Source organism: Arachis ipaensis, chromosome B3, assembly GCF_059453495.1.
Source record: "Arachis ipaensis isolate K30076 ecotype BB chromosome B3, ASM5945349v1, whole genome shotgun sequence".
Classification (NCBI taxonomy): Eukaryota; Viridiplantae; Streptophyta; class Magnoliopsida; order Fabales; family Fabaceae; genus Arachis; species Arachis ipaensis.
The window spans coordinates 147,240,196-147,252,054 of NC_142438.1; the positions used below are offsets into that span (position 1 = coordinate 147,240,196).

The following is an 11,859-nucleotide window of genomic DNA, read 5'->3' on the forward strand; positions in this document are numbered from 1 at the left end:
TCGAAGTCGGTCCGATTGCCCGGTCATCATACACAATTAATATTTTGTGTCATCATACACAATTAATATTTTGTGTTATTAGTAATGGATGATGGCTATTCTTATGTGGAATTTAAGTATTGTAAATCTTAATATTTTGTGTTATTAGTTATTATAAGACTATAAGTTAATGTTTTATATTTAAAATGCATAAGATTTTAGACTAATGTATAATATTGTGTTATTTATATTGATTTAAATATTTAGTGTTATTAGACAATATTAATATTGATTATGGCTATGCTTTAATTTTAGAAAAAAATTGGTTCTTGTTATATTCTTCTAAGTGAATTTTATCATGTCAAATAATGGTTGCAGTCTTGGAAATTTGGATATTTTCACATGCTATTATAAGAAGGTATCAAGATAATGTAGTGTTAACGACCCGATTTTTATCCGATTTTTACCTGATATAATCGTGGCCCGAAAGTGTATAAGTTTCATCGAATCTAAGGCCGTGCTTGGGTCTAATAAATAAGCCCAGTATATATTTCGGGTCGGATCTATGCACACCCCTAGTGGTAGTGCTAGCTGTAACAAAGCCAAAGCAGTAGTGCTAACTTGAGAGGTTCCAATCATGTCATTCATGTGGGTGTGCCTTGCAATTCCATTACTCGCCCTTATCCGTAACTATCTTTTGACTGTTGGTCCTTCCACTGCAACTTTGATCAAAATATAAAGTAGTAAAGCACTAAGGAAGAGGGTATTTAATGTAAAGTTAATGCCATTCCGCGACAAGAGAACTTTATGCTTATTCTCCAAATATATTAGCTTCATGCTTCAGGAGGGGTGCCTTTGCTCCAATTACAAACACACCCTGCAACCATGTGACACTAACAAGAGAAAAAGCAGTTATTTTTGCCGCCATGTGGGACTATATTCCTTTTCTACCCTCTATATCATTATCATGCTATGATAAATTTTAGGAAGTGTTTTAAGTGTACCGAAAATATCGGTGTTCCAATTAAAACAATAGAAACACTGGATACACTTGAAATTTTTGCTAAACTTTATATCAATCATCCCTAGCTAATTAAAATATTAATATTTATTGCTTCCCTGCTTTGTTTTCTTTTTTGACTTTTTATTGCATAGTTTGAGCTTTGAAGAGATAATAGATAGCCTATTGGCCTATTTCTGACAACAGTTTTGCTACCATGTATATTTTTTTTAAAAATCATGTTTCTTTAGCAAATTATGTTGTGCCGGCTCCATGCATGAGCTAATTCTTTTTGGGGTGTGGATTCTAAATTCTGATAGAAAACACTGCTGCTGGGAGGTCAAACCGCTCGGAAAACACTCGCGTCACGTACTTATGTTGTTTCTTCTTTGGCTTTAGGAGCTAGCCGAGCAAGCTAGCATTTCTCTTGTTATGTGATGACACAACTAACTGTGGATTTGATCACCAAAAAACGAATCTTTTGTAGGTTTAGTGTTGGCCCCTACTCGTTTTGTTTTTATTTCTGATTTTTGGTTGGTGGCTACTGCTACTGCTAGCTGACAAGAGTATATATCTATCAAGTATCAATTTCTGCTTGGAATTAGAAACCCATAATCTTGTGATTTTTTTATTCTTTCTCAAGTATCTGCCACTCTTCCTTTTCTTCTTCTTCTTCTTGGGAGAGATTAGTGGTTAACATTGTGGAAGATTTCCTGGATTTGACGGTGGTTGTTCCCCCACTAGCTTTTGGAACTGTTGATACTCAACTTGTGTTGTTTACTATTGTGGGCGAGTTTGATCCATGGAGTTTGGTTTGGTCTGAAAGTGGGGCATTTATGTTTATTGCTATGTTCCTGGCTTGTGTCTGTGTTCTACCTCACGTGGTTCAATAGCAGTGGAAGATTGAAGACCAAGATCTCAGGGAACGGGTTCAAGGTTCAGCAACACAAGTACCAAAGTATTGGATCCATGAAACTGAAGAGTGGTTGGGTGAGGAGGGCTTTTTATTCATGGATTCTAGTTTGTACGTTGGGAGGTTTGTACGGGTTCTGGCGCATGAGCATACATGCTTGTGAGCAGAGGAAAGAAAGTCTAATAAGCATGTGTGATGAAAGAGCAAGGATGCTGCAGGATCAGTTCAATGTGAGCATGAACCATATACAAGCCATGTCCATTTTGATAAAAACCTTCCACCATAACATGAACCCCTCGGCCATTGATCAGAGCACTTTTGCTAGATACACTGAAAGAACCTCGTTTGAGAGGCCCCTCACAAGTGGTGTTGCATACGCTGTAAGAGTGCTCCATTCTCAAAGGGAACAGTTTGAGAAGCAACAAGGATGGACTATTAAGAAGATGGATACTTTGCAACCATCCCTTGTTCAAGAAGAATATGCTCCTGTCATCTTTGCACAAGATACAATTGCACATGTCATTTCTCTTGACGTGCTATCTGGAAAGGCAAGTTTCATTTTCCAATTTGCTCTTATCAATTCTAATTCTGCTAGCTTGTAATTTCTAACTAAACTCTTACAGGAAGACCGTGAGAATGTGCTCCGAGCAAGGGAGTCAGGCAAAGGAGTTTTAACTGCACCCTTTCGGCTTCTCAAAACGAATCGCCTTGGGGTAATCCTCACATTTGCTGTCTACAAGAGAAATCTTCCATCCAATTCAACCCTTGATCAGAGGATTCAAGCAACTGATGGGTATGCTGTATTCTACTGATGATTTGTATAGTCATTATTAGTATTTTAATGTGTCTAACACTTGTGAGCAGATATCTTGGTGGAGTCTTTGATGTTGAGTCGTTAGTGGAGAAACTACTGCAACAACTTGCTAGTGAGAAAGCTGTAGTTGTTAATGTGTATGATACTACCAATAATACACATCCCATTGTCATGTACGGTTCAAATGTATCAAGGGACTCTTTCTCTCATGTCAGCACTCTTAACTTTGGAGACCCTCTCAGGAAGCATGAGATGCACTGCAGGTACAAGATATACATGATATGAATCATATAATTCAAGGTGATGCAATGTAATGTCATATAATAATACAATAGCCATGTCAACACAGGTTCAAACAAAAACTGCCATGGCCATGGTTGGCATTTAATACTTCTGTAGGAGGCTTTATTATTTGTGTCCTTCTTGGGTATATTTTCTATGCCACCTGCAATCGAGTTGTAAAAGCGGAAGAGGATCGGGATGAGATGACTGAGCTTAAAAAGCGAGCTGAGGCGGCTGATATTGCAAAATCCCAGGTATGTCTCCTAAGTCCTTACTTCTTTTGGCTCTGATCATGTGTACTAATGAACTAATGCATTTACAGTTTCTTGCTACTGTGTCCCACGAGATTAGAACACCAATGAATGGGGTTTTAGGTGAGTAAGAGTGAGTTATATATCCAAGTTGTTGTTTAAGCATGTGAGTTGGCTCTGAAATTGTAACTTCAGGGATGTTGCATATGCTTATGGACACGGATCTAGACGTAACCCAACAGGAGTATGTGAGAACGGCGCAGGGAAGTGGAAAAGCTTTGGTGTCACTTATAAACGAGGTATTGGATCAGGCAAAGATTGAAGCTGGTAAGCTGGAGCTTGAAGCTTCGCTGTTTGACTTGCGTGCTGTTTTGGATGATATATTATCATTATTTTCAGAAAAGTCTCAAGGAAAAGGAATAGAGGTGATACCTATATATTATATGCTACGTTTTATCATGGTAGAATTTTTTCAATGTCTAGTGATATTGACCTATACATATATATATAAAACTTGCACAGTTGGCAGCTTATGTATCAGATGAGGTTCCTGAGCTGTTAATAGGTGATGCAGGAAGGTTTAGGCAAATAATTACCAATCTCATGGGTAATTCAATTAAGGTAAATCTAAAATTGAAGTATATGGTATATAATATTTGTAAAGCAAGTATGATGAAAAGGATTATGCAATTGTTTGGCAGTTCACAGAGAAAGGGCATATTTATGTGACTGTCCATCTTGTTGAGGAGGTGGTCCATTCGATACAGATTGATAAAGAATTAGGCATGGAAAATGTAAATACCCTGAGTCTGAGTGGTTTCCCTGTTGCCGATAGTCGAAAAAGCTGGGAAGGCTTCAAAGCATTCAGTCAAGTAGGGCCTCTTGGTTCTTTCTCATCCTCTGTTACTGATGTAATCAATTTGATTGTATCGGTTGAGGACACTGGCGAAGGAATCCCTCTGGAAGCGCAGTCTCGAATCTTCACTCCGTTCATGCAGGTTGGTCCTTCCGTTTCCCGGAGACATGGTGGAACAGGTATTGGCCTAAGCATTAGCAAGTGTTTGGTTGGTCTCATGAATGGCCAAATTGGATTTGTCAGCATACCTAAGATTGGATCCACCTTCACTTTCACTGCTCTCTTCACCAATTCAACTGATTGCAAAATTCAGCAACTCAACAACAACAGCAACCACTCTAATCCTCCATCTTCAGAATTTCAGGGAATGACCGCATTACTCATTGACCCTAGATCGGTTAGAGCCAAAGTGTGTAGATATCATATTCAGAGGCTCGGCATTCGTATCGAATTGGTTTCGGATTTAGCCCAAGGTTTGTCCACCATAACGGAAGGCAACCAGATTATCAATATGGTACTTATTGAGCAGGAAGTGTGGGATAGAGATTCAGCCATGTCATCTCGCTTTGTCGATGGCGCCAGTAGAGTAGTTCATCATGGCGTTCCTCCTAAGTTGTTCATTCTTGTTAATTCTAATGGTTGGACATCAGGTATTGGTAATCCCACTGTGATCGTAAAACCTCTGAGAGCAAGTATGCTTGCTGCCTCGCTGCAGCGAGCCATGGGTGTTACTTGCCGAAATGGGGAGCTTCCGGGTTTATCTGTTGGCCACCTTCTTGGCGGGAAGAAAATTCTAATTGTAGATGACAATGTTGTGAACCGCACCGTAGCAGCTGGTGCTTTGAAAAAGTATGGAGCAGATGTGGTGTGTGTTAGCAGCGGAAAAGAGGCCATCTCTAAACTAAAACCACCTCATGAGTTCGATGCGTGCTTCATGGATATTCAAATGCCAGAAATGGACGGGTATTATTTAGTATCGAATTCTCATTTATGTTATAGTTTCCATGTTGTTATGAGTTGCTAATAACACAGAAATCTTTTGTCAACAGTTTTGAAGCTACAAAGAAAATAAGGGAGATGGAACGTTGCGCCAAGAGAGAAGGTTTTGTAGATAACTTATCAAAATGGGATGTCCCTATTTTGGCCATGACTGCAGACGTGATCCAGGCCACCCATGAGGAGTGTGTAAGGTGTGGCATGGATGGATATGTTTCTAAACCGTTTGAAGCCGAACAGCTTTATCGAGAAGTCTCAAGGTTTTTCCACTCCTGAATAATGTCCACAATACAGATTATTTTAGTAAGTAATACTGTACTTTGGAGGCTAGGAGCCAAGTTTGTTTGTTGTGATTGATAAAAAATTCTTCTTAGGGTATTAGAACCCGTTGATTCTTCCATGTAGCATCTGATCTTCATCCTCGGTATAAATTGAAAATAATTGAGGGAATTTGAAGAATCAGATATACATATTAACCAGATTTACATTATGCTCTTCATCTTTGTGCATATGATGTAATATTTGTAATAATTCAAGTTATAGTACTCCACCCTGCTAATGTTAAATTTATGTAACTCATAAGAAGTTGATTTATATGTAAGTAAATAGAAGAAAGAAAATCACCAATGTATAGCAGCAGCCTTGCTTTCTTTTATTCTTTAGAGACCCAGAATTTAACTATCAAATACTTGACTCATACATATATTTTAACCTGGCCACATTCTTTTGGTTGGATTTGTAAATTATCATTATAGATTTTTTTTCTTTTTTTGACATAGGTGAATAGCTATTAATTGTCATCCTTATTTGAAATCTTATAATTATACACAAGATAGTGTTTAATACTTTAATTGCACACAATCTCTTATGCAATATTTTTAAGTTTATTTTAAAGAAAATTATTTGGTAAAAATTCAGGTCCAGTTAATTTCATATGAAGTTGATAGTTAAAAACTGTTAAATGATAATTTAATTAAATCTGTCAACATATCTATCAATTTCCAATTTCACTTTATTATTTATATCAGGCACGCAATTCCTTTTATATAATAATGCGATGTTTTGAGGACTGTTTTAAGATTTTATATTAAAAAGGATAGTTAATAAATCTCAGCATATAAGTCGATATGTCCGAGTGGTTAAGGAGACAGACTTGAAATCTGTTGGGCTTCGCCCGCGCAGGTTCGAACCCTGCTGTCGACGCAATTTAAATTTTTTGCGATGCCATGTCAAAATTTCAAAACTAATCAACTAAATTAAATAAAAAAAAAAGGGTGAAAAACGGCTGGTTGATTAACCCGTATATTAATATTAGGAGTGTGCAAAGTCACCGAAAAAACATATTAGGAGTGTGCGTTAGCGTTAGGGTTGTGAGGGAGCGAGAAAGAGCGATAGCGTGAGAGTTAAGCGGAAGGAAGGAAGCAAGAATGGATGGAGATGCGTTGGCAAAGGCGTTCGTTGAACACTACTACACGACGTTCGACAACAACCGCGCCGGACTGGTGAACCTCTACCAGGACAGCTCCATGCTCACCTTCGAAGGCCAGAAGATCCAGGGCGCCCAGAACATCGTCGCCAAGCTCACCTCTCTCCCTTTCAACCAGTGCCTTCACTCCATCACCACCGTTGACTGCCAGCCCTCCTCCGCCCCCAACGGCATGCTTGTCTTCGTCAGCGGCAATCTCCAGCTCGCCGGCGAGCAACACGCCCTCAAGTTCAGCCAGGTACACTCTCCACCATCCCCATTCCACTTTTTCTCTCTCTGATTGATTTCAATTTGTAATGGATCTGCGATTGGCTGAAGAGAGTGCGACTTTTGGCCGTGCTGCTTTTTTGTAGTTGGTTCACTTACTTTAGTGTCAGATATAAATATGAATTTGTACACCGTGAAACTAAATTCTTGATTATCTGGGTGCTTTAATCTATGGTATCAATGTGATAATAATTGCAGATACTAAAATAGTTTATTGCCTGTGATTGACATTCTAGGGCAGCTAATTATGCATTTCATCCATCCCTGTATTAGAATTAAAATTGGACTATATTAATTAGATCAAAGATATTCTTGGAATGGCTATGGATATCGTACAGAAGATCCCTTGCATTAGATATTCAAAGTATACTTGCATCTTTACTCACGTCCTGCAACTCGCTTTGATGGCAGCAATGATCTCGCAAACGGTTCATCAACACAATCTCCTACATCCCATACTATTGCCTGGTAGGCAATTACAATTCCCCTCTTCTAAGCTCATGGCCTATCTTGAACCAAGCTTTCATTTTGCAGCCTATGGTGTCCTTTGAAATTGAGTTGTTTCTAATGTATCCACAATAGCAACTGATGACAGGGTTTTGCCTTCTTCTCACAGCTTTTGGTTTTCTTTTTTCTTTCTTGTCCTCCACATCTTTTCTTTGGAAAAGAAAATCCAAAAATTAAAAGAAAAAGATGCTCTCGCATGATCTTGTTTGTTTCCTTCGTCTCCTATCTTAGTAGTTGATACTGATCTAGACCAAGAGAACACCTTCAAATCCAATTTAATATAACCATAGCAGTCTTCAATTTAACTTTAATGTATCTATATATGAAAAATTTTAATGTTGTCCAGAAACAAGTAGTTCTAAATTTTCATTGGTCAGCGTCTGTGATTAATTGATTGTTAATTTGTTAGTTTGAAGTGAAACAGACCTCTGGGATAAAGAAAAAATGGAGATCTTTTATGTAATACGGATACAGTGATTACATGCTTATGCCCTGACGGTGATATTTGGTGATATTGTTAATTTATTTCTTGTGTCTTATTTGTTTGGTCAGTACTCAGTATGGCATTTCCAAGAAACGATTACAGGGAGCCCTCTTTTACTTATTAAGAACATATTAAGAATAATATATTTTCTGTTAACAGCATATGGGGAAATAATTATTACATTCTGGCGGGAACCTTCTCCTTATGTGATTGTTCTATTCTATCTTCTTGTATACCATTTCCCAATTTCTGCTATCTCATGATGACTAAACTTGTCACTCTCCTTTCCCAGATGTTCCATTTGTTACCAACACCACAGGGAAGCTACTATGTTTCAAACGATATATTCCGGTTGAACTATGCTTGAAGATAGAGTATGGCATATGTGACCTGAAAGGTAGAAGTTTGCCTATGGGCTATAGCTGTTTCATATCGTGACATTTGTAATTGAAAATGGAGTTTCTTTTTGGCTGGATGTGAACGATTAGTTGTGCCATTTCTGTTTAGAATTTTATATTGTGATTGGTTCAAAGTCGTTGTAAGGACAAATTATCAAAAGATTACCGGGTATGAGCTGATGTTGAAAACTTTGCTAGATTTCTGTTCTCAGAACTGAGATATGGGATGGGGTCCAAGCATCTCCTTCATGTTTTCTTAACAAATTGGTTCATGCATTTGATTGAACTGCACCAGGAAATCAAATTCCTTCACCCGGTAACTCCATTAGTGCAGCAAATATTGGCTTCGGTAGCATATTTGATGGTATATCATTTCTGAATGCTCATTTACGTAATTAGTACCGGGTCTGAAACCGACATCTGTGGCCATTTACCGATCGTAGCACTAATTGAACTGTTTCTTGTTTTCTTTTCTTTGTTTTTGGTCGTTGACTGTTTCTTGTTTTCTCACGCTTTCCAAAATTTAGAATGCATTTGGCTCCTGAAGAGTGATTTTATCCAGTGGAGTGGTAGAAAAAATTCATCGTTTTGTGCCGCCATGTAATCCTTCATTGCGTCTAGAGGCAGCAAAGGGAAGAAAAACGAGATTTCAACTTCTGGATTTTTAATAACAAAAATGGCTTCTAATTTAAAAACCGATATGTTAACAATGCATGTTCTTCTATCATATCCAGTTTCGCTAAATAGCACACCAATCATAACCAACGAAAGAAAATGGTGGTTAACATCTGGAAAACTGCAAAGGTCGACCGTCCAGGCATGGAAATATAGAAAGGGATTCACATCATTCCCGCTCGATTCAATATCAATCCCTGCATTTAATATTTTACAAAGCAATGTTAATCGACACTCACTATATAATTGGCGTGGTTATGCTGCTGCTGATACTCGCCGAAGCTGGGAAGGCTTCAAAGCATTCAGCCAAGTAGGGCTTCTTGGTACTTACCCTCCAATACTGATCTAATCAATTTGATTGTATCGGTTGAAAACAGTGTTTAATTGTACACAATAGATGAAAATTATTTATATCAGACGCAATTCTGTTTAGGTAATGTAGCATAACTTTATTTAAGAGTTATTTATATTAATTAAGAAATTCTAATATACCAGTCGATATGTCCGAGTGGTTAAGGAGACAGACTTGAAATCTGTTGGGTTTCGCCCGCGCAGGTTCGAACCCTGCTGTCGACGAAGTCTTAATATTTTTAGCCTTGAAAGATAAAATTTTTTAATGCTAATTAGCTAACTAAATAAAATGAAAAACGCCGGTGTCTGTTACATGTTATATTAGGAGTGTGGGTTAGGGTTGGTACTTGGTAGGGAGTGAGAAAGAGAGATAGCGTAAGCGTTAAGCGGAAGGAAGGAAGAATGGATCCAGATTCGTTGGCGAAGGCGTTCGTTGAGCACTACTACACCACCTTCGACAACAACCGCGCCGGGCTGGCCAGCCTCTACCAGGACGGCTCCATGCTCACCTTCGAGGGCCAGAAGATCCAGGGCTCCCAGAACATCGTCGCCAAGCTCACCTCTCTCCCTTTCAGCCAGTGCCACCACTCCATCACCACCGTTGATTGCCAGCCCTCCGCCGCCACCAACGGCATGCTCGTCTTCGTCAGCGGCAACCTCCAGCTCGCCGGCGAGCAACACGCCCTCAAGTTCAGCCAGGTACACTCTCCTTCATCTTCATTCCACTTTTTCTCTCTCTGATTGCTCTTCTGTGTTGATTTCAATTTGTTGTGGATCTGCGATTAGCTGAAGAGAGTGTATTTGGTCGTGCTGCTATTTTGTAGTTGTCTTTTGCTCTTTGGTTCACATAATTCCGTGTTACACATAAATTCTTGATTATTAGGATGCATTAATCTATGGTTTAGGGTTGTGATAATTATTGCATATATTAAAGTAATGCTTGAATCAGATATGCATTTGATCCATCCGGCTATTAGAATTTAAATTGGAGTATATCAATTAGATCAAAGCCGTTCTTGGAATCAAGAACGGCTATGGATCATTAGATCGTACACAAGATCCTTTGCATTAGATATTCAAAGTATACTTGCATCTTTACACCCCGTCCTGCTTCTCTGAGTTACAGTGTGTCTTCAACGCGCTTTGATGGCAGCTAAGATCTCCCAAATGTTTCATCAATTCAATCTCCCACATTCCATATTATTATCCGGTTTGCAATTACAAATTCTCCTCTTCTAAGCTCATGGCCTATCTTGAATCCGAGCTTTTATTTTGCATCCTACGATGTCCTTTGAAATTGAGCTTGTTTCTGCTCGATCCACAATAGTCAATAGTTGATGCCATCAATTGATGCCAGGGTTTTGCTTCCTTCTCATAGGTTTTGGTTTTTCTTTTTCTTTCTTGTCCACCAATATTCCACCTATCCATTTTTTCTTAGGAAAAGTAAACCCAACAATTGAAAGAAAGATGCTCTCACTCTCTCTCTCTCTCTGATCTTGTTTGTTTCCTTTACCTCCTATCTTAGCAGTTGGTACTAGTCTAGATCAAGAGAACACCTTCACATTTAAGTTAATATAACCATGGCAGTCTTCAATTTAACTGCAAGTAATTTTCATTGGTCAGCGTCTGTGATTATTGATTATTAATTTGCAATTTGTTAGTTTGAAGTGAAACAAACCTCTGGGAAAAAGAAAAAATGGAGATATTTTAAGAACCCCATTTCTACAGTAATGTGGATATAGTGATTACATGCTTATGCCGTGAAGATGAGATTGATAATTTATTTCTCATGTCTTATCTGTTTGGTCAGTACTCAGTATGACATTTCCAATCGTTATAGCTAGTATAGAAAGGATTACCGGGAACTCTCTTTTACTTATTAAGAATAATATATTTGCTGTTAACAGTATATGTGGAAATAATTATTACTTTCTGGCAGGAACCGTCTCTTCTTATTGTTGTTCTATTCTATCTTCTTGTATACCATTTCCCAATTTCTGTTATCTCATGATGATTAAACTTGTAACTCTTTTTTCCCAGATGTTCCATTTGTTACCAACACCGCAGGGAAGCTATTATGTTTTGAATGATATATTTCGTTTGAACTATGCTTGAAGATAGACTATGGAATATGTAACCTGAAAAATAGAAGTTTGCCTCTGGGCTATAGCTGTTTCATATCGTGACATTTGTGATTGAAAAATGGAGTTCTTTTTTGGCTGGATGCTATGAACGATTAATTGTGCCATTTCTGTTCAGAGTTTTCTATTGTGGTTGGTTAAAAAACATGTAAGGATAAATTATCGAAAGATTATCAGGTATGAACTGAGGATGAAAACTTAGCTTTATTTCTTTTATGAGAACTGAGATATGGGATGGGGTCCAAGCATCTGGTTCATGGATGCCACGGTTTCTTGTTATCGTTTCTTTGTTTTTTGGTCGTTGACTGTTTCTTATTTTCTCTCGCTTTCCAAAATTTATAATGCATTTGGGTAAATAGAGACGACGCTGGAGACTGGAGAGTGATTTTATCCAGGTAAGTGGCAGATAACTTCATCGCTTTGTGCCGCCATGTAATCTTTCATTGCGTCTAGAGGCAA

At 38.2% G+C, this 11,859-nt stretch overlaps 3 protein-coding genes and 2 non-coding genes across 6 annotated transcripts; all 5 read left to right on the top strand.

Annotated features, from left to right (window-relative positions):
* The first annotated feature begins 1,105 nt into the window (after nt 1-1,105).
* On the top strand, nt 1,106-5,746 carry LOC107631984 (histidine kinase 3). 2 transcript variants are annotated; one of them, XM_016335597.3, is made up of 9 exons: nt 1,106-2,440; nt 2,516-2,685; nt 2,757-2,969; nt 3,056-3,242; nt 3,311-3,362; nt 3,435-3,664; nt 3,762-3,860; nt 3,941-5,058; nt 5,145-5,746. In XM_016335597.3, exons 1-9 carry the CDS (start codon nt 1,949-1,951, stop codon nt 5,365-5,367), a joined length of 2,784 nt encoding a protein of 927 aa, XP_016191083.2. In that variant the 5' UTR covers nt 1,106-1,948; the 3' UTR covers nt 5,368-5,746. The 2 variants fall into 2 exon arrangements, with proteins under 2 accessions (XP_016191083.2, XP_088364867.1); XM_088508741.1 differs by having other exon boundaries at nt 1,579-2,444; nt 2,520-2,685.
* A 466-nt stretch (nt 5,747-6,212) lies between these two features.
* On the top strand, nt 6,213-6,294 carry TRNAS-UGA (transfer RNA serine (anticodon UGA)). The gene has a single exon. It is a non-coding gene; the product is annotated as a tRNA-Ser (tRNA).
* A 121-nt stretch (nt 6,295-6,415) lies between these two features.
* Nucleotides 6,416-8,518, top strand: LOC107631983 (nuclear transport factor 2B). Its single transcript, XM_016335596.3, has 2 exons — nt 6,416-6,815; nt 8,128-8,518. The coding sequence occupies exons 1-2, from the start codon at nt 6,519-6,521 to the stop codon at nt 8,200-8,202; spliced, it is 372 nt and encodes a 123-aa protein (XP_016191082.1). The 5' UTR covers nt 6,416-6,518; the 3' UTR covers nt 8,203-8,518.
* Nucleotides 8,519-9,402: 884 nt separating this feature from the next.
* On the top strand, nt 9,403-9,484 carry TRNAS-UGA (transfer RNA serine (anticodon UGA)). The gene has a single exon. It is a non-coding gene; the product is annotated as a tRNA-Ser (tRNA).
* Nucleotides 9,485-9,562: 78 nt separating this feature from the next.
* Nucleotides 9,563-11,679, top strand: LOC107631982 (nuclear transport factor 2B). The gene is made up of 2 exons (XM_016335595.3): nt 9,563-9,958; nt 11,300-11,679. Exons 1-2 carry the CDS (start codon nt 9,662-9,664, stop codon nt 11,372-11,374), a joined length of 372 nt encoding a protein of 123 aa, XP_016191081.1. The 5' UTR covers nt 9,563-9,661; the 3' UTR covers nt 11,375-11,679.
* The last annotated feature ends 180 nt before the right edge of the window (nt 11,680-11,859 follow it).

Excerpts from the sequence above, each read along its gene's own strand:
- LOC107631984 (XM_016335597.3), top strand. The coding sequence starts at position 1,949 with ATGAAACTGAAGAGTGGTTGGGTGAGGAGGGCTTTTTATTCATGGATT. Across the intron at positions 2,686-2,756 it reads AGGATTCAAGCAACTGATGG|ATATCTTGGTGGAGTCTTTG; the intron begins GTATGCTGTATT and ends ACTTGTGAGCAG. Across the intron at positions 3,665-3,761 it reads CTCAAGGAAAAGGAATAGAG|TTGGCAGCTTATGTATCAGA; the intron begins GTGATACCTATA and ends AAACTTGCACAG.
- LOC107631982 (XM_016335595.3), top strand. The coding sequence starts at position 9,662 with ATGGATCCAGATTCGTTGGCGAAGGCGTTCGTTGAGCACTACTACACC. Across the intron at positions 9,959-11,299 it reads ACGCCCTCAAGTTCAGCCAG|ATGTTCCATTTGTTACCAAC; the intron begins GTACACTCTCCT and ends CTTTTTTCCCAG.
- LOC107631983 (XM_016335596.3), top strand. The coding sequence starts at position 6,519 with ATGGATGGAGATGCGTTGGCAAAGGCGTTCGTTGAACACTACTACACG. Across the intron at positions 6,816-8,127 it reads ACGCCCTCAAGTTCAGCCAG|ATGTTCCATTTGTTACCAAC; the intron begins GTACACTCTCCA and ends CTCCTTTCCCAG.